The following is a 22,618-nucleotide window of genomic DNA, read 5'->3' as shown; positions in this document are numbered from 1 at the left end:
TCTGAGCGCAAAAGTCGTTTTTATCCTCTAGAGCGGCAAAGTGATTTGAATTTAGAACATCGTGTACAATACTCCATTTGTGACAATCTTGATAAGACTTTTCAAACAAATACATATTAAACAAATAAAATACTGCTTAAAATAATTATTAAATTAATCAAGTAATTTTTATTATTGTTTTTACATAGATTTCTAACCTCATTTCATTTTTAAACCGAGTTTTTAAATAAATGAACTTTAATAGGTACTTCTTTTTAATTTGATACTCATATGTGCGCGCCATTTTGTTTTTTTGCATTTAGTAATTTCCTCGATGAGGTGGGATGAAAAGTTACGTGTTGCACTCGAGTGCAAGGATTTTTCACCTTGTGCTCTTTTGATTCCCTCGCTATCGCTCAGGATTCTAATTATTGAAACACTCGCTACGCTCGTGTTTCAATTTTAGAATCCTTCGCTTGCTCGGTCATCAAAATTGAGCCCGCGGTTAAAAAGCAACTTTGCACTCTTGTATAACAAATAACTATTATTTTGTTGTTGTTGTGTTGTGTGTATGTTTTTAAGTTAATTATTGTGTAACTGCTATTTCCTACACTGTGACTTAGCACGGACAGGTACTGGTGACATCTAGTTATACATACATATAACACATATTTATATCTAAGTAAACTTCCTAAAATACTATAAAGCAATTTTGATATGTTTACATTTCAAATGGCAAGGGAACATTTAGATATTTAATACATTTTCAAATAGGTATATAGAGATGATATTTTTTCAATTACCAATTAGGTAGAATTGATTATTTATTATGTATAATTGTAATAAATGTATTTCTTATAATTAACAGTGATAATACAAACTAGGAACACGAATATATTATCTTCACAATACAATCCAACTGCGGTGCACAATCTTTCCTAAAAGTTAGTTTTATAGGTAGGTAAACTTCTCGTAGAAGCCCGGTTGCATAAAAATTCAAGATACATTTTGACATAGATTCTGTCCGGTTATAAATATTCGTAAAGTTCTCAATTTTCAAATTCCATCAATTTGCACGTAAGTACTTGCACTTTCTGACATTTTATTTTTAAAATTTTACTAATCAGTGCCACTTTTAAATGCAACCTCATACCTTGTGCATGTTCTACAGACAAAAATGCGTAAAGGCATCTTTATCAAGCTGTTTTTATTCAATAATATAATCATTCAAGCATGTGCACTTCACACTTCATCGCAATTTTACCCTTGTCTACTTCCTCACAGTTCTCATTACATCAACCCCTAACATTTAATTAATATCTCTATAACTACAAACATGCTAAACTTCATTGATTTTCCATGATTACATTAGCAAAAACACAATTTCCATTCCAACATTTGACAAACGCCTGTTTAACTTTTTTGGAGATAGACATAAGAGTCCGCAACATGCAATGTCTTTATTTTGTAAAATAGGGTAAAAAGCTTGGCGTGTTTCTAAAGGTAACATTGATTACCTATATCTAGTTGAATAACAGATATGTTTTTTTTTATATTAAGATTAAGTACTTATCTTATTATCTAAACATAGTCAGGGAATTAATACACCACGTAATCTTTGCAATACAATATCCTTATATGCAATACAATATTCTTTGCAATACTGGTGCAATATACATATACATATAGGTATAATATACTTCGGATGTATAATTTAATATAATGTATAAGTCATTGATAAGTGCAGTTACTGGTTTTTTTTTAATTCTCAACTGTGATGTTTTTTTATTTAGTTTATTATTTCACTTTATAAGGACATTGAATACCTACTTCTACTTTAACGAGTATCTAACAACGAACAATAATAATTAACTTTTAAACAGCAATATAATAATAAAATATACATTTTACATCGAATATAAATAAATGGAATTGTTTATAATTGTACAAGCTTTTGTTAAATAATTTTGTATTTAACAATAAATTAATAAAATTATGCAACAAATTATATTCGTTGATGTCGGCTTTTTATAGAAAATAAACTTTTTTATACTTTTATAAGTAACAAATTATACTTATTACGAATACAATAATATGTGCGTTAATCTATTTATCTTATAAATTAAGTAAACACTTTTATAAATTGTGTCTAACACTCATCTCTAATTGTGCTCCGCGGCGCGTGTTTTAAGCTAACTTTTTTTCATCCCTCCTTAGCTAACCATCTCACTCCAAAAATACTAAGGTAATATCTCAAAATAACATTTTACTAATAGGTAACACTACAAAGTAAATAAGGTAATTTCTCACACATACTTTTTTGATTTACTTTTTTGCAATACTGTCAAATTGACTCTTAATGTTAATCTTAACATATTAATTGATATCGTAACTTGTGATTTGCGATTACAACTAGATTAATTTAATTATAATTAAATCTAAACTTTGATATGTTTTCGATATTCTTGGTCACGCCGAGCATGACAGTCGACATTGATATGTACGAGTTTTTTCTTATATATAATTACTTACCTATTTTTTTTTTTAATATTTAGCTTACCTAACATTGAAATAACAAATAAATTATTCATAGAACAGATTTTTGTTGTTTTTAACAAGAAAAAATATAATATAAATATATTTTTAAACAATAAATAACAGTGACACTATAATTTAGGTGCAAAATAAATAAGTAGACATATATATTTTTTGATTTTACAAAGTAAATATAATTTGAATAAGGATATAATTAAGTAAGTATATCACAAATCTAAATATCTTGTTATCACCACAGCATTGACATTTTGAATTCCTTATTAAGTTAAGAACTGTCCCCAACTTGATACTTACATAATCAAAAATGCTTACTTTTAGTAGCTATATTTTCTTTAATTCGATTTTGATTGATATATTATCTGCATTTTTTTTATATGATGATAATACTTTTTTTAATTCTTTTACTGATTTTTTCACAGACAAGCTGGGGGCAGTTAAATAAATAGTTTATAACTACTTGTTTTCTAATATTCAATGCTAATTGCATATTTCGTAAAATACTACTTTTTTTTAATAACAATAAATAAGTGCATTCTTAATTACAATAACTCGCATAGTTTTTAGCTTTTGATATCTTTGATAATATGTTGGAAAGTTACGTGAAATATTGTTTTAAAGACTTTCCTTTGCGCAATTTTCACTTGATAGAGCTTACGAACGTTTAATTGTATTTTGATACAATTTTTGTTTTTTTTTTTATTTTAAAATTGATGCAAAGGAAATGCAATTAAATGTAATCCAATATTCTTCGTGAGTTCTTTTTTATATTCAACAACTTTATTAATTCTATTAGTGCTTTTTAGATACACTTTTAAATTGACCTACGATGCCAAATTCATTATCTTTCAATTCGTCACGTTTTAGTTTAAGTATATCAAATTTATACATACGAGTAAAATAGAGATAGAACGACAACAAATGTATAAATATAAAGTGTAAAAGCTCTAAAGTTTCAACTTATACATCTATGTAAATTCTTTGGCTAAGTTTATATTTGATATGTAAGTACGATGCACCGTAGCTTCATTTAGAGATTATTATTTGAGAAATAATGATTTTAAAGTATTTGTATACTTATCTAAAGTGCGCGTAATTTTATAAGAGTCACGAAGTTCTCTATACCTTTATATATCTACTATACTTGAACGGTTTTCATTGTCACTTCGCTTATTATAATTTGCCATATTATAATATTTCTGATTTTTTATTATAAGACTGGAAAGTCTAATTTGCGACGCTTTTTAAATAAATACATTGCCTAAAGATAACAACGATAAAAACTATAGAATAATGAACAATTCGCTAATATGGCATAAGATTTCAGAACGGCAACGATTTGATAAAACTATAGTTTTCAATATAACACAAGTTATAATTTCTATAATAATATTCTATTCCACATATCCATCCCTTTTATTTCAAGCAATTTGATGCTTGCAAGGAAAACAAGCAACCCACATTACAATTTTCCTTCAAATAAAATCACCCGCTTTTATAATATATGTATACTTAACTTATAATTTATAAGTATACAGGTTATAAGTTAAATTATAAGTTTTTTTTTGTATCGAGTATCGATATAATTTTGATAAAAAGTTTTATAAAAATCTTTGAGATCCTTATATTGTTTCTAACAAGTCCTTCATGATATGTTCAAGTTTTCTTACCTAACGTGCATTTTGCATACCTACTGATATATAATATTTTATACGTTCAATAGTTAATTAATACGAGAATTAGCATTAAGTCAAGATCCGAATAATTTTCATTAAAAATAAATGTAAATATTTACAAAAAGATTCTAAAAGATCATATTAGGTTTCACCAAAAAAATTTTGCTATGCGTTCATTTTATCATGCCATTTACAGGTATGTATTATAAGTTTCAGCACATGTATTATTTTATAACTTTGAATTCCAGCTTTCAGCTCCAATTTTTTTAATATCAAATAGGTAATTTAATTAAGACGTAGGAGGGGTTTTTATAATAATACTTTTTTTTAAACATCAATTCAAATTCCTCCATTTCAAACCGCAATCCAATTCACTTTAACCAATCAACTATATCTTTTTGCCTACCCTAAAACCAAAGGACAGTGCGTTTCCATACTAACCTGTACCGGTGCCAACTATGATACCAAAAACTTTCTCCAAGGAACTCTTACCACCTCAGTTGTCCGCCTTCTTAGCTTGGAACATAAGTTTCATGGAGTCGAGGGCTTCCTCCAAGGACTGCCGGAAGGCTTCCGTGTTGGTGACGCTAGAGGAGGTGAACGAGGAGATACAGAAGATGACGCTGTCCTTCTTGGGGTTGTAGCTGCAGCCGTACCCGTCGGGGCAGACGGCACCGTAGCCCATGAATGTGCCGTCCGTTGTGGTGGTTACCTGAGAAGTAAGGAATACGTACATACTGAAAATATTCTAGATATATCAGGGACCTGTTATTCAGTCCTACTCCAAAGAACAACGAAAAAGTAAAATGAAAAAAGAGCAACAAGAGTTGGCTTCTCTTAATGTAATGAAGTCTTCGAACACTACTGACCTGACTAGTGCTCAGTTTGAATTCAATCATTTGCTTATAAGTGGTGTCACAGAACACCGGGGGTACTTCTCCCAGGGTCTCGCGCGCCGCCTCCCGCAGCCCCAGCAGGTGGTTATCAATACCCTTGCCCAGGATGTTGGCTTCCATGATAGCAGTCTGCTTGCGAGCTGCCTCTTCAAACAACTCCAATTTCTTTTGCTCCTTGAAAAAGAAGAAAACGTTATATATCCATGCTTTTCTAAAAAGCTTTGTCTTCTTTTTCCCAGACAAGAACTAGTACCAATCAAAGCTATGCTCACCCCATACAAATTGAAAGACACCTTCTTCTGTCCGTCGTCTCCGTCGTTGAGGGGCGGAGTCTCGGCCGTGCACATAGCTGCGGCCCACGCCAGTGCTGCGCCGTGAGCTGATCTGATGTTATCCACGCGCCCGTTACGGAACCGACGCAGGGAGGCTGACTCGTATGTGGTGACGAGATACCCGTACATTCTGGATAGCATACAAATAAGGCATATGGTAAGTACATTGTTAACTTTTTATTTATCCGCTTCAAAAGGAAAATGGAACTACTCTTACTTGTAATAAGCATACTGCATGGCGAGCTGGATGTAGACATCAGGACTGGTGCGGCACGACTTCATAAACTCGCGCCCATACCCGCGGTATGTGTATACTTTGTGATCCAAGTCTGAGATGGCCCTGTAGTCCATAAAATCACATGTGGTTCAACAGCACACATTAGATGAATATCGGAATAAGATCTGGTAAAATGTTTTCCACAATTCTAGGTGCTCATGTATTTGTATTTGTACCTGTCTAAATCCCTAGCAGCAGTCTCGATGGTCCTCTGCACGTCAGGGGTGATGTTCCACTTCATGGCCTGTGGGGCCGGCAAGAGAGCTGGTGGAGGCGCTGGTCTGTCAGCCACCTCAGCCCTGGCTAGAGCACGCTCTGCCAGACGGACGACTGCCACTCCTTCAGCAGCGCTGTGCTCGTAACACATGCCTACTGTGCCGTCTGATGAGATGATCAGCTGAAATTATATTTAACTGTAACTTTCTGGTATTACGTGTGTATGGTGAAAGGTTGATCTATATCATTGCACTGGTCATCAAAGTTATACTAGTAAAAGTTAGCCCATGCATGGTTCTGAAAATGACCTTCACACTGACTCTTACCATGCATGACCTGGCTGTCATATCCAATATACTTAAACAGTTGTTTTACTTAAATATGGGTGCCTAAAACACCGCAAATCCTATTGAAAAAATATTACACACAGATATGATTAGAGCCAATTTTAATAGAGAAGGAAAAACTCTAGGCATTTCAATTTACCTGTACGGTCTTATCAAACCACCGGTTGGCGGAGTGATGTCGCGTGCCAGCGCCGTGCATGGCTCGCAGCATGGCGTTGGTGTCAACATCGGTGTCAGCCCTGTCTCCCCCCGCCTCGTCCAGGCACAGGATGCACAGCGCCCGGGAGATCAGCTCCAAGTTCATGCGGTTCATCTCATCTGGAAAACGCAGATTTTTAAATAAATGCTAGGTACTTCAGGAGACTTACTGGTAGGTAACTGCCCCGTACTTAAGAACGATTCTCGTGTTTTTCAAAGCGACTGTAATGTCTGATTCATCTCCATAATAATATGCATAGAGTCTTCTATGCTTATTATTTTTAAAATATGCGACACTGTTCAACCTAAAGACCGCATTTGTAGGCATTCAACTTCTTTAAAGTTTGATGCTGATGTTCTTTAGAATCTGCCCAAGAAGCAAATCATAAATATGTAAGGAATATAATAACTTGCCTTTTATAAGCTGCTCTCTAGCCCTGGCCCACTGGTCCCGGTTCATGGAGGTGAGCAGGCCGACCCTGGGCGCTGGAGGTGCCCCGGCAGCGTCCACCATGGCGTGCAGCAGCTGAGCCTGCATCTCACCAGGAGTCAGCCTGCCTCGGTCTGCTGCTTTCACTGGGATAGGATAGAACTGAGGAAGAAGGAAGATGTGAGTCACAATGATGCTGGTATGTAAATACTCTGTTTTTTATAATAATCCCATAGTTATAAGTTTTCCGCTATCCTTACACCCCGACTGATTGAGACATCGCGAGCATTTGGAAGAACTAAGAACATCAAAACATAAAATTTTAAGATTCACGGTAAACTTTTTTACACTTAGATAATTAACTAATTGGTACTGCACTGGTACTCAGCTAAATCCGGAAGCCTGGACTTAGACTGGAAGCCAACCCCAACATAGTTTGGGAAAAGGCTCGGAGGATGATAATTAACTAATTGGTCAACTCCTGCATCGACAAATTGTACGTAACATTTCAACGCCAACTATTTATAAGCGATTCGCAAATTGAAACAGTTTAGCATTGATAAAGGTTTATCTTGAAACGAACAATAGAAGCACACAATTGAAACCGCAACGAACTAATTGTTTCAGAGCACATTCAGGCTAATGCGATTTTGGAATCAAATGGTATTGTAAATATGACTAAAATACGTAATTATTACAATTATAATTATGTACAAAAAACATACCTTAGATACCTTACCATAGTTTATGAATTATGAATAACCCATAAACTATGGTAAGGTAATAAAAAAAAAGTAGTAATAAAAAAAAAAAACAATATTTTTAGACCCTAATCCAATCCAAAACTAACCCCCAAAAGTCCACAAGTCTGCATCTCAAAACAGCGAACACAAAATAAAATAACTTATTCTAACTCGGGGACAGCTCTAACTTACTTATAGCTTAAGTGATAAAGTGCACCGCAACGCGCCAAGTGCTAACTAAGTTACATTGTCTACATAATGCAGTTATTCTTGTTCCTCTAGATTTACTCAACAAATCACGGTTAGAAATATTTTAATACTTGGAGATTGCTTGTTGAAAGATTCAGTGGTTTTGTGAATTGGGTATTTCTTACATTTGTTCTTATTCAGACTTTGATGCTAGGAAATAGCGTATTGAGGACAGAATATGAGGATCAACATTCAATTGTCTAAATTCTGCATTGACCCTATGATAACAAAATCTCTACTACTTACTATTTTACTCGAAATTACTATGGGTAAGATATATTTTTTAAAATTAATTTGGAATGAATATATTATATGCGGCGTCAAATCACGGTTTTGTGTGGGCACTATGCAGCTCCGACTATTTGTTACTAGTCTGTCCAATCTCGTAATACATAATCACCTCTAAAAATACTCACATAGTTCCTGCAGGCTACCACGATGAGTTCCTCTGGCTCTTCCGCTCCTCGCTTGACTTGGGGCAGTTCCAGGCGATCCTTCCCCACCTCGGGGATGCGACACACCCCCAGCAGTCGGTAGAACTGCTCCATGCAGAGGGGCTGACCCTTCTCGCGACTGGTGGCTCGTTCTAGTGGAAGCTCACCTCTGGAATTTTTGATATTCATTAGATCATTTTCGACACCTCTATAAATAGATTGAATTATAGTTTTATAAATGCATGTTAACGTATTTAAAATGTGCGGACTCCTCACTACCTAATAATAATATTTCTATTAGAAGTTTTACTTAGAATGCACTTAACCTGTCATAGTACAGTTAGTAATTAAACTCTTATTCGAGTCTTAGTTAGAATACAGTTTCCGTCGAGATTAATCATCTTCAGTGTTCAAGTGGTTTTGCATATCAATTGGTTATTATGCTCAACTTGGTGTAGACTAATGTTAAATTATGTCTAAAGTTTATATTGCATTTTACTTTCGGTGGCTGCATTTAACTCTGATTGTGGTGATATTAATTCTTTAGCTTAATCGCTAATGATGGACTTAAAATCGGATCAGTGCAGTTTCGGTAAGTACCTGTAAATATATGGATATCCAGTCTGAGGTACTAAAATATAGACATGAGAGACAATTGTGCTCCAGCGTTTTATATCACCAGTTCCTGACTACCCCTTACCTGTCCAGCATCTCCTTATAATCGAGAAGGTCATCAATGAACAGCGCCCCCAGGTCCGCCACTTCTTCCATCTTGGCGAAGTGGCGACGAGGGAACACCATGCCAGGGTTGGAGTTGATGGGCAGCGGCAGCCGCACCTTCAGGTACATGTCGTCCAGCCACCAGTCCGTCACCTGGGGAGATCCAACCGATGCTTCACCAGACTGCTTCATAGACTGGTATATACAAGCTTATCTTGCAATTTTCTGGCATACCTAGACTAAAGCTTTAATGTCAATTTGCTATTTTTCATCCTCGTGTTATTGAGGTATGTATCTCAATTATTTATTGCTAATAATACTAATAATACCCAAAAATAAAAACAACATGTTTCAACTAACAATATTTATTTATTAACTACTTAAACATACTTAATATTGGTTATAAGCTACAGTTGGACTCAGGAAGAATATAGTTCTCCTGCGGCGAGGCGTGCTAGCGTGTGTAGTGGGCTGCTCGTCGCTGTTCATCCTCCTGTGGTAAGACGCTGCGGGTTTGTAGTTATCTTCCGTAGAGTCCTCACCCACTGGGACCCGCAACACGTCATTGTACGCAGGACGCCTCGTTACTTTCATGTAATCCGCAGTAAAGAAGTTATTCCTCATGCTATCTATTCTGTCTTTCATAAAATTTGGTTTCAGAGTAGTATGCCACGTAGGCATATTCAACACATTATTAAGTTTCGGATTCACTTTTTTACGCCATTTAATATCCGGGACAAGTGGCGACATAAACTCCTTTCTAAAATCGTCGTTAGGTTGCATGTACACAGGCTTCGACCTCATTCTCTGTTCTAATATTTTTGCTCGATCTATGTTATCGAATTTCGGTCTTAATACGGGGTAATTTACAACCGGATGCAAAGGTTTAATCATCATTGAATACGGTGGTTTTGTTATCTTGCGTGCTAAACTCTGTGCTGTCACAAATCTATGTTGTGAATAGAAGTCTTGGGTGTTCATTGTCATGACATCTTTCCTCCTGGAGGCTATCCTCATTCGCTTGACTGGCACTTTCCGAGATTTCGGTGGCGCAAGTTTTGCAGAGTAAGGATTCCTTTTCCCGAAAGGATCCAAAAGTGTCTCTTTGCGTGAACCTGTTTTCTTGAAGTTCTTCGTGACAACATTTGCATGATGGTTGCTCTGTGAAACGGATTGTGGTTTTTTAATCTTTCCAGCTGCGCTGTGTATTTGCTTATTATTATCAACTTTTACATTCGTTGATGGGGTCTTTTTAGCACTGATCGTCTTGGCATGTAAGTTTTTTATTCTATTTATAATTGGACCTGAAATTATATGAGGTTTAATCTTGTGATAAGTACTTTTGCGCGCATAATTATTTGTGCGTGGTTTACTCGTTCCCTTCATCGGAGGATTTTTTTTAGGTGCGATCCAAGAACGTAAATTCTTTTTACTGTCAACCACTACATGTGCTTTCGTATTATCTTTGATGTTAACAGTTGAGTTCTTCTGCAAGTTTACCATTGAAGGTAACTTCAAATTATTGAAATTTCTATTATTTTCAATCTTTGATATAAAACTCTTATTGCTGTTAGTTATGGTAGGAGAATTGCTTCCTGATTTCCTGCCATTGTCTGAAACTGTCGGTGATATATTTCTGTTTATCTTTACTTGTAAATCCTTGTCATTAGCCTTAATTACAGGTGCGTTGTTATTGTTGCCAATAATTGAATTCCCATTATTATTTTTGAATGTATTTTGGTTATTACCAAACATTGAAAGCAAATTTTGATTTTTGTCATTCATTCCAGGTTGGTTATTATCAATCGTTGAAGAAGATTTGCGATAATTTTCAAAAAGTATAGCCGAGTTTTGACCATTGTCAATCAGAATAGGGAAGTGTTGTCTGTTTTTAATAGTTTGAGGTGAATCCTGGATGTTGGAGAACATAGGTAGCAAATTCTGATTGTTTTCATTCGTTGCAGATAAATGTTGGTTATTGTCAATCGTTGCAGGTGATTCACCATAATTATCAAAGGTTACTGGCAAGTTTTGTCCATTTTCAATCAGAATAGAGGAATGTTGACTTTTGTCAATAGTTTGAGGTGAATCCTGGATGTTGGAGAACATTGGTAGCAAATTCTGATTGTTTTTATTCGTATAAGGTGAATTTTGGTTATTGTCAACCATTGCAGGGAATTTACCTTGAGGCAAGTTTTGACTATTGTCAATCAAAATAGGAGAGTATTGACTTTTGTCAACAGCATGAGCTTGAGGCAAATTCTGGACGTTGGAAAACATTGGTAGCATATTCTGATTGTTTTTATTCTTTGTAGGTGACTTTTGGTTATTGTCAAACGTTACTGGCAAGCTCTGACCATTGTCAATCAAAATAGAAGACTGTTGACTTTCGTCAATAGTTTGAGGTGAACTCTGGATGTTGGAGAACATTGAAAGCATATTCTGGTCGTTTCTATTCGTTGCAAGCAAATCTTGGTTATTGTCAATCGTTGCAGGGGATTTACCAAAATTGTCAAACGGTACCGGTAAGTTTTGACCATTGTTACTCGAACTAGGGGACTGTTGACTTTTTTCAGCAGTTTGAAGTGGATGCTGGACATTGGAGAACATTGGAAGCATATTCTGACTGTATTCATTCATTGCTGATGAATTTTGGTTATTGTCAGAGGTCACTGGCAAGTTTTGACCATTTTCAATCAAAATAGGGGCGTGTTCACTTTTTTCAACAGTTTGAAGTAAATGCTGGACGTTGGAGAACATTGATACCATATTCTGATTGTTTTGATTCATTAGAGGTGAATTTTGACTAGTGTCAATCGTTGCAGCAGATTTACCATAACTGTCGAACGTTACTGGCAAGTTTTGACCATTGTCAACAGTTTGAGGTGAATTCTGGACATTGGAGAACATTGAAAGCATATTCTGGTCGTTTCTATTCGTTGCAAGCAAATTTTGGTTATTGTCAATCGTTGCAGGGGATTTACCAAAATTGTCAAATGGTTCTGGTAAGTTTTGACCATTGTCAATCAAAGCATGTGACTGTTGACTTTTGTCAATAGTTTGAGGTAAATGCTGGACGTTGGAGAACATTGGTAGCAAATTCTGATTGTTATCATTTGTTGGAGGTGAATTTTGATTATTGTCAATCGTTGCAGGAGATTTACCATAATTGTCAAACGTTACTGGCAAGTTTTGACCATTGTCAATAGTTTGAGGTGAATGCTGGACATTGGAGAACATTGGAAGCATAATCTGATCGTTTTTAGTCTTTGCATTTAAATGTTGGTTATTGTCAATTGTTGCAGGAGATTTACCATAATTGTCAAACGTTACTGGCAAATTTTGACCATTTTCAATCAACATAGAGGAGTGTTGACTTTTGTCAATAGTTTGAGGTGAATCCTGGATGTTGGAGAACATTGGAAGCATATGCTGATCGTTTTTAGTCATTGCAGGTAAATGTTGGTTATTGTCAATCATTGCAGGGGATTTACCAAAATTGTCAAATGGTTCTGGTAAGTTTTGACCATTGTTAATCAAACTAGGGGAGTGCTGACTTTTGTCAATAGTTTGAAGTGAATGCTGAACGTTGGAGAACATTGGAAGCATATTCTGACTATATTCGTTCGTTGCAGATGAATTTTGGTTATTGTCAAAGGTTACTGGCAAGTTTTGACCATTGTCCATCAACATAGGGGAGTGTTGACTTTTGTCAATAGTTTGAGGTGAATCCTGAATGTTAGAAAACACTGGAAGCATATTCTGATTGTTATTATTCGTTGCAGGTGAATTTTGGTTATTGTCAATCGTTGCAGATGATTTACCATAATTGTCAAACGTTACTGGCAAGTTTTGACCATTGGCCATCAACATAGGGGAGAGTTTACTTTTGTCAATAGTTTGAGGTGAATCCTGGATGTTGGAGAATATTGGAAGCATATTCTGATCGTTTTTAGTCTTTGCTGGTGAATTTTGGTTAGTGTCAATCATTGCAGATGATTTACCGTAATTGTCAAACGTTACTGGCAAGTTTTGACTTTTGTCAACAGCTTGAGGTGAATGCTGGACGTTGGAGAACATTGGAAGCATATTCTGATTATTGTTATTCATTTCATGTGTAATTTGATTGTCATATATCTTTGTATGTAATTTTTCGTTACCAAGGTCCCCCATTGAAGGAACATTTAATTTGTTGCCAATCGGTAATGGCGGATTATCATTAGTTCCAGCCAATAATGGCGTGTTTACATAATCTTCATTAATAATTGGTCGAGCCATGTTATTGTTAATCATTGACATTGAATACTGGCCACGGTTAATAGTTGCAGCAGGGTTGTCATAGATGCCACTATCAGGAGGTAACTTTTGATGTATATCCATCATGGAAGTAACATTCCGATCAATTTTATCGGGAAATACCTTTTCAAAGTTATCAACCATAGGAAGTAAATATGTATTACCTTCCATCGGAAGTAATTTACTATTTGTTTCCACTATTGGAAGGAAACCGCTATTGATATCAATCATTTGAGTTGGATGTCTTTGTACTTCTATCTCAGTATTTTTGTATAATTTTGGAATTGGGTGAGAGTTTTCATTTATTGCTTTAGGCAAATTATTATTCTGTATATTCATCCACACTGGTCTTTTATCGGTGTCCATCGGAACTACATTCATGTTATTTGACGGTAGAGATGGATTGTATCTGTTTACATCAGTTTGAGGTACATTCCTATTCATTTCTGTTTCTTGAGGAGAAATAATACTATTGCCTATAGGCCGTACATCATATCTATTCATTTTATTAAGAGGAGTATTTCTGTTTGTTTCTATTCCTTGAACAGCATTCATGCTGTTAACCAATGAATGTTGATTCTTATTTGTTTCAATCTTTTGAAGAGAGTCCACATTGTCATTCATTCCATGTGGACTTCTGTCCATTTTTAACACTTCAGGAGATTTTAAATTGTTTTCCATTACAATTGAATTTTTACTCTTTTCAATATTTTGAGGAGTGTTCATATTGTTATAAGTTACGCGTGTATTTGCATTCATTTGAACTATTTGAGGAATGTTTATATTGTTTTCCATTGCATATGGATTTATATTGGTTCCTGTTACTTGAGAAGTGATTACGTTGTTATCAATGGCTTGTAAATTCCTATTTCTTTCAATCGTATTTTGAAGAGAGTTTGAAATTCCGTTTGATCCAAGTGTTTGCTGAATGTTCATATTATTATTAAAAAGTAGTGTATTTCTATTTGCTTCTATCATTTGTAGGGAGTTCATATTGTTGTTAATTACATATGGACTTTTTTCCATTCCTAACGTTTGAGGAGATTTTATATTGTTTTCTAATGGATATGAATTTTTATTTGTTTCAATTATTGGTGGAGAATTCATATTGTTGTCAAATAGCGCTGAACTTCTATATGTATCACTGTAGGGTGGATATTTAATAAAAGAGTTGATAGAAAGTGATTTTCTGACGGGTTCTATCACTTGGGATGTGCTTTTACTGTTGTCACTTAATGGACTTATCCTATCCATTTTAGGTGATTGAGAATAGATGCCGTTGTTACTCATAGAAAGTGATTTTTTGTCAATATCCGTCCGAAGAGAGTTTTTATTTATTTCTGCTGGAAGTGGATTCCCATTAATTTCAATCATGGGAGGTGAATCCCCATGCGTTGCTATTTGAGGTGAATTAATGTTAATTTCCAGTATTGGGTGAGATATTTTGTTGTTTTCTGAGGAATGTGGAATTTTTATAATGTCTATGGGATGATGTGAATCCCTATTCATTTCTAGAGCGAGATGCAAATCGTTTTCTTGAGTCTCCGCTTCGTCTATTGAACAGTTAGCTGCTTTTAAAACTTGTTTAAACTCTGAGACAGAATGAAACTTATTCTTGAGATTTTTCAGTACATCACAAGATCGATTTAAAACTTCAGCTTTGGAATGTGGTTTGTTGTTAATTTTTTTAACGACGGGTACACTGAAGAACGGTATAGCGTCATACTTCAGTAGTTCAAGGTCTTCGTTCGTTATCGGTTGATATGTGTTGTATTTTATGTTCTTTGTAACAGCTGTCGCTGTCGTGTGCGAAATAGACGGTCTATTCAGACGCGTGCTGAATATTTTTACACCTGATTCACCCTTAAATTGTCCACCCTTAACTTTAGAGAAAAGATCATGAAGATCGTCGAGATAATCGTTTTGTTTCGATCTATTATTGTTAAACTGTATGGCTGGCTTTAATAACGTCGAATCTAGTACGGGTATATACTTTTGTACATTTTCGACATTTGAAGCAATGTTTGTTTTGTTTATAGGTTCCATTTTGGTCACTTGATTCAACTTTGACGAATGACTAATAGAACCATTTTTTATGGCATCATTTTGTCCCTTTGGATGCAGCAAGTCCTGCATGTAAATGCTTTTGATATTCTTTAACATGTAGGAATCAATCGTGGATTCACCTTTATTTGTAAAATTAAGATTTAGTTTACTTGCTAGTGCTAAAGCCATTAATTGATATTCTGTAAGTTCTTCAACTTTAGTGTGTGTGGGTTTGTTAGAACTTATGGTGCCATCCGTTATTCTCATTTTATTCTTATCTGTTGATACAGTCGTGAACTGATTATCCAATATAATACTTTCAGCAGTAGATGTTTTATTGGTTATGGGTTTATTATTATCAATAGCATCGTTTAAATTTTCTGTCATTGAAATATTTATATTTTCACTGTTTAAGACCTTCTGTCTTGCATTTTGATCTAAACTGTATATTTTTGACTTGGAGGAGTTGACCCGCTTTTGTTGGTTTTTATTTTCATCTTCTTGTATTGCAGTACTCTTTTCTGTAGTGGGCTCGATTTCTTTCTGTAGTGTACTCTCATTATTTTTAGATTCTGCGGTTTCGATGAAGTCTTTACGAAAGATGTTTCCTGTATTATTGGGCTTATTTAAGTTTGGTGTTGAATTCTCTGTGTTTTTAGAAACATGTGTAGTCGTCATCGGCGTGATTTTATTAGTATTCCCAAAATTATCTTTTCGTTTTTCAGCAGTTAATATGGTTTCTGTGTTGTGCAATACGTTCAGCCTATTTATCGGCAGATATGTGTTGTTTCTTATGTTATTGGGCATACTGTGCGTTGTAACAAATTTCTCCGCAGAATCTTGTTGGAGTAGACTCTTTGTTTCGGTTGTTTTAGTATAATAGTCAGTTGATACAAATGTTAGTGTTGTCGTGGAATGGTCCCTGTCTGTCACTGCATTGATTATTGTTCCTTTATTGAGAGAGTGATATAAATCTTGCTCCATGGGCGTGTTTGTGGCAGTGATTTCAAAAATTTGAGTTAAGTTTAACGGTTTATCTAAAACTTCGGAATATGTCGGTGATTGCACTTTGATACCGTTGCTGATATTTTTTAATATTATTTTGGTTTCTTCACCCAGCACGTCATTATTCTTCATTTCTACTTCACTTTGCGATTTTTTTAAATGTGAACCATCTCTGTTCGCAGTTATTTCGCCATCTGCACTTAAATTAAAAGCTGAAGGTATATCTACTGTATGCGAAGTAAAACTTACATCTTGAGTCACATCTCGCAATGAATTGATGGTATCTGATGAGTCATCGATTTTCCCCCTCTCATTTTTGGACATTTTCAGAAGTGGTTGGATAACAGTAGATGTCGTGTTGATTTCAGATGTAGCTTTGTTTTCTAATTCGTTATTAACATAGTTTTGACTCTTAGGATCTGCGTTAATAGAATCCAAGCTGCTATTACCGGATGAGGTAGTCATGTGGGTTTTGTCAAATTTCAATATGTCAGGTGATGTTGTAGTATTGATTCCTTGAGGAGTTGTGTGCTTAGAGTTGTTTGGTATCTCTACAAAAGTAACACCACGGGAGGTATCTTCCACATGCTTGTCAGTGGTTACATTAGCTACTTCGTTTTGAAATTTAAATGTTTCTTCATTGCCAGCCTTTAATTTGTTTTGCATTTCAAGATTATTATCTTCAAAGGTTTCATTTTTATTATTTTTGTGGAGCTTTGATAAAGCATTAAAGTTTTGAGGACTCAATGGTGATCCTTCGTTCCCTTGAGAAACTGTTGTTAAAGTAGGCATCTCAGTAGATGTCAATGTTTCGGTATACTTGTCTCTATTGAGCATTGTGTCGTGTTGTGATGGGTTCTGTATTTGTTCCGTTGCAGAATAATTATCTTGAGCAGGCATTTGTTCACTTGAAACCCTCAATGATGTTGATAATGTTTGTAAACTCATGCCCTTTTCAGTACTATTATCTTGAATATTTATGTTCGTATCCTTGTTAGTTTTACTCTTGATGTTCGAGTTTTCTTCGCTTACTATTTCGTTCGAGGTTGTTCTATCTATTTCTTTAAGTATACTTTTTTCTGAAGCCGTAATGGGCATTTCTGTAGTAATCAAGATTGTAATTCCTGCCGTGTCACTACTTCGAGGTGGAAATGTAGTTAAGTTAGCAAACACATATGGCTTAGTTTTATTTTCTAAATCAAGTGTTAGCTGTGCAGATGAAAATATATTTATACTGTGAGTATTACTCATTTCAGTAGTTGCAGACAATTTTTCAAAATAATCTTCATCTTCTTTGTTATAAATCTTTTTACTAGTTGTGTTGTTAACTTTAATAATTGCTTTTGTGGATAATAAGTCTTTTATAGTGCTTGATTCAATGTAAAGGTCTGTATTTTCCTCTACCATATAATAAGACTTTGTCTGAGGTCCATTTATATTAGTTTCGTTCCAAATGTCATCAGTGTAATTTTGAATTTTATGAACAACATTATATTTGCGGTTATCACCAAGAACCACTTGATCCATATTTTTTTCAGCATCATCGTTAGGTTCATTTATATAAGTAATATTTTGCCGTTCATTTATATCAGATTTATTTGAGAACATTTTCACTGTGGCATGTTCCTCTGATGTTTTTGATTTTTTTATATCTTCAATGTTGCTAGTATTTAGAACGTTTTCAAGTTCTCTTGTGCGTAAGGTATTTATAACTGTTACATAAGCAGTTATTTTAAAAGGAGTAGTTATCATATGTTCTTGTGCTTCTGTAGTACTTAATTTATTAATCTTTTCAGTTATAGTATCGTCTCCATTATCGTCAGTAAAATCGTAAGCAGCAAATGGCAAAGTTGCATTACTATTTTCTTGTGTCAATACATCATCTATTTCGTCAATAAGGTTATCATTTGAATCTAATTCGTTAAGTATATCGGCCGCCGTAATATTTTCTAGTATTATTATGTCTCCTAGTAAAGTAGTCGTTAAAGATTTTCTTTGTGTTTTTACTATATCATTTTCTGAAGATAGAAGCTGTTCTTTATTTTGATCCACATCGTTTATTGTTTCCAGAATTTCGTCGAATCCATCACTTTCCTGCAGACTATTTTTAGGGAATTCTGTAGTTACTTCTTTGGTTTGTTGTGGTTCAAATAACGTAACGCTTACTGAGTGAGTTTTGTTTAAATGTCTTGGCGTATACGTCACCCACTTATATTGCGGTTTCCGTGTACTTTCATCTTCGTCATCAGTGAGATACATTCCCCAAAATCTTCGAAACTCCGTAAGATGAGACAGGTTGCTGCTTTTAGAAAGTCTATCAAAATTCCGTCTTTGGGCGAGAACGCCTTCCGTGTTAGAGATCTTCCAAGGCACCTCATCCGTCGTTTGCTGTTTGATTTGAATTTCAGTTGCCAAATTATTTTGAACAGACATAGTTCTGGCAGTATTTTTACTTGAAATGGTGGATGTTTGTGCTTTCTCAATTGTTTTAACATGTGCAGGACTTTCTGTGGTAGATTTATTATTCGCAGTTAAAGTGGTGTGCTCCAAAGTGACAATAGAATGTTTATTAGATTTGTGATGTTTCTTATTCTTTTTATGAATACGGGTACCATTCTTCTTTAACATCTTTTTTAATCTACGTAATTGATGTTTGCTAAGTTGTTTGCCGTGCAGTAACTTCTTTAATAATTTTTGTAGCTTTTTATGTTTATGTTTTGATATTTTCATGGTTTTATTTGTTTCTTTGTTAAATTTTGTTTTTACATATTTTGTGTTGTTAGCCAGAATACCTGGATCTGTTGTCAAGTTTTCTTTGATGACTTTTAATGTATCATTACCAATCCCAAAAATATTTGAAATTGAATTATTTTGATGCTCAATATTTGCCATCTGCGGCAGTAGTGTATTATTATTATAAATTGTATTCAAAACATCTTTAGAACTTTTGTTCCCCATTGTCGTGTTATTAAAATTTTGATTTATTTCCTTAGTGTACTTTTTAAAAATTGACTTAAGATTATGAATTCCAAGGTTTGGAGTTAGAGCACCTGGAATTTTACTTTCATGTTTCATAGTTGAAACATTGTATCTTGACGTACTTTCAGTAATTGTATTATCTAGTTTCATGAATGTAGTTTCATTTAGTTTTTCGGTTGTACTAATTGGTGTTGCATTCAAAGACAATTTATTTATATCTGCAGCAATCTTATTTAGGTCCACATTTCCGTCATAGTTTGATTTTCTAGTCCAGTTCGTATTTGGTAGAACAATATCTTTTACTTTTTTGTTGGAAGATGTGCTGTTTGCCTTGTTGGCTTCATCTTTTAACTTCATTTCTGACTTCAGAATTGTTTCAATAGTTTTGTTTCTACCAGGTATGATTAGAGCCTTGTCTTTTATTCGCTCCGACAATTTAGGTGTTTCTGGTAATTGACTGCTATTGTATGCTGTTTCTTTTTCACCCAGTATTGAAAATTGGATTCCGTTTTTACTGGCTTCCACTCCAACACGAATGTTTAATTCAAATGCTACTGGTTTTGTAAATTGTATTTTATCTTTAGATGCTTTTACACGTTTCCCGTTTTCTTTTTTTGTTACATTTCTGGGTACAGCTAGTAATTTACTTTTTTTAGGTCTCTTAGGCAACTTTGGTTTATTTGTTGTAGTAGTAGATTCTAGGGTTTCATCAAGTAATGATTCATTACTAAACTTGCTTTCATTTTGTGTTTTTATGACTTCATACAATTTTGTTTCGTTTTGAGTGACAATCGTAGTCGTAGCATGTTGTAGGTTAGAGTTATTTGTTTCTTTAGAAATTGGTATAATGTTAGTGTAAAACAAATTATCTGTTGTCGTCTCCACATTCTTTTTTAGATCTCGGTCACCTGAAATACTTATATTCAGTTTTTCATCAGTCTGAAGTAATGTTTCCTTAAGATTGTACTGTAACGTTGTTGATTCTATGAATATATTTTCTACAATTTCATTAGATTCAGCATTTGATGAATCAACAACTGGTTTTGTATCATGTTGTATTCCACTAGAAGCATTTAAAGTTATAAAAGTATATGGACTTGCGCTTGGGTGTACTGTTTTCGCTGGTGAAGAAGTTAGTTCTTGCATTAACTCAACCTCTGTATTGTCTTTAATATCTATGAATTCGGCTTCAGACAGTGTTGCTTCTTCATCGTTACTAGTATTATTTTCTACATCAGTGTTTGAAGTTACAGTGCTTATTGTGCTTGATGGCTCAATTATTGTGAATTTCTGTTTATCTAGAAGATCAATGGTAAAATTATTATTGTTATTTACTTGCTTATTTTCTATACTCTGATCAGGTGTTATGTTGTTATCTTTTATCACAGGTTTCTGATTCGTGGATTTATTTTCTTGATGAGTGAGAGGCGTGATGTCAGGTTCAAGATAGTTTTGTTTGAAACTATCTGAAACTTTTTCTGTTACTATCTGTGTTGGCGAAGCTAGGTTAATAGTAGTTTCACCTGCTAGTAGATTGTCATTATACATTTCAAAAGTTTTTGGTACAGCCGTTTGTACTACATTTAAAGTTTTTGACGTGGCACGAGTACCAGATGCTAATGTAGAACCTACAGACATAGGTTGTGTTGTAATTTCAAGATGTTCTTCTTGTTCCTGTTTAACAATTTTATCCAGTAAGGTTATTTCATTATCAGCAATTTTATTGAATTCCGTGGTAAATTGGCCTTGTGCTATAAGAGAATCACTAAAAATACCATCACCAGTATTGGTATAATTAGTATCATCCTTAACAATCATCTGTTTGATATCGTTGGTTTGCTTAATGCCCTTTTTTATATTTTCGGTTTGATGACTGATTTCCAGAAAACCATCATCGTTTGCGCTAGTTTTTATATCGTCATAAGTAATGTCTGGGTGAAAAGATGACGAAGTCTCAGCTACTGAACTTAATGTATCATTTGAGTGTTCTTTAGACGCATTGTTAGAGATATTCCTGTCTGGATTTAGAAAAATTTCATCTACGCTTTCTTTTGATACAGGAATATCTTCCAACGCTATATTAAGCGATGATGAATCATTGTTTAATAGATTATTTCCAGATGAGTCATTTGTTTGTAATGTGTTTAAACTATACTCCATCGTCGGCGAAATGCTCTTTTCTGTAACATAATTTCCAAAGATTGTCGTTGCTTCATTGGCAGAGAAAACAGTTACGTTGGAAACTTGCACCTGTTGAAGTATATTTTCTAAAGAGTTATTCGGAGTTATAGGTACTTCGTCTTGGTTTATGAGTTGTATTTTGCTGGTTTTGTCCGTAATCGGCAGTAATTCGCTGCTGTCCAACGAAGCCGTTTCTATAAAAGTGGGCGTCTCAGTTGTGTCTGAAGAAATAAGGTCAGAATGTGAGCTACTCTCATTAAAATTAATGAAATTAACTTCAGTTGTTTCTTTTGCATCCGTTTCTTGTTGGGTGTCTAGATCTAGATGTAGATCTTCATAACGTTTAGTTGTCCAATTGCCATCATTATTTGTAATTACATCGGTTGTTAAATTATTCTGTTGTGCTGACTCTGGGGCGAAAACGACACTTGCCCCAGTGTTTTGAATACTTGTCTGAGTAGTAAAAAAATCTGTATCAGTAATAGAAATTGGCTCATCTGAATGATCTGGTACAGAATGTGAGTTAGCATTGGTAAAGTTAACTAAGTTAACTTCAGTTGTTTCATTACCTTCAGAATAAAGTTGAGTATCTGTATCTTCAAAACGATTTGTTACCGAATTGTTATCATACTTTGAAATTATGTCTGTCGATGAATGAATGTTCTGATCACGTCCTAACTCTGAGGTAAAATTCAAATTAGTGCCAGTATCTTGAATATCTGTCTGATTAGTCGAAATGTCTGCATCATAAAAGGTGAAGCTTAGTTTTTCTGAATCGTCGGGCTCAATGTCTGAGTAACTCTTGTTAAAATTACTTAAAGTAGCTTCAGTGGTTTCTGTTGCATCCGTATCTTGTAGGGTATCTAGATCTAGATATAGATCTTCATAACGTTTAGTTGTCCTATTGCCATCATTATTTGTAATTCCATCGGTTGTTAAATTATTCTGTTGTGCTGACTCTGGGGTTAAACCGACATTAGCCTCAGTATCTTGAATATCTGTCTGAGTAGTCAAAGAATCTGTATCATAAAAGGTGCTTAATTTTTCTGAATCACCGGGTT

At 34.5% G+C, this 22,618-nt stretch overlaps 1 protein-coding gene across 1 annotated transcript; it reads right to left on the bottom strand.

Annotated features, from left to right (window-relative positions):
- Positions 1-4,704: 4,704 nt before the first annotated feature.
- LOC135117774 (Choline acetyltransferase) lies at positions 4,705-6,589 on the bottom strand. The gene is made up of 6 exons (XM_064037914.1): positions 6,416-6,589; positions 5,890-6,110; positions 5,654-5,776; positions 5,377-5,566; positions 5,078-5,278; positions 4,705-4,920 (listed from the first exon to the last, which is right to left on the bottom strand). The coding sequence occupies exons 1-6, from the start codon at positions 6,587-6,589 to the stop codon at positions 4,705-4,707; spliced, it is 1,125 nt and encodes a 374-aa protein (XP_063893984.1).
- Positions 6,590-22,618: the final 16,029 nt, after the last annotated feature.

Source organism: Helicoverpa armigera, chromosome 14, assembly GCF_030705265.1.
Source record: "Helicoverpa armigera isolate CAAS_96S chromosome 14, ASM3070526v1, whole genome shotgun sequence".
Taxonomy (NCBI): domain Eukaryota; kingdom Metazoa; phylum Arthropoda; class Insecta; order Lepidoptera; family Noctuidae; genus Helicoverpa; species Helicoverpa armigera.
This window is presented reverse-complemented; position numbering and strand designations above follow the sequence as displayed.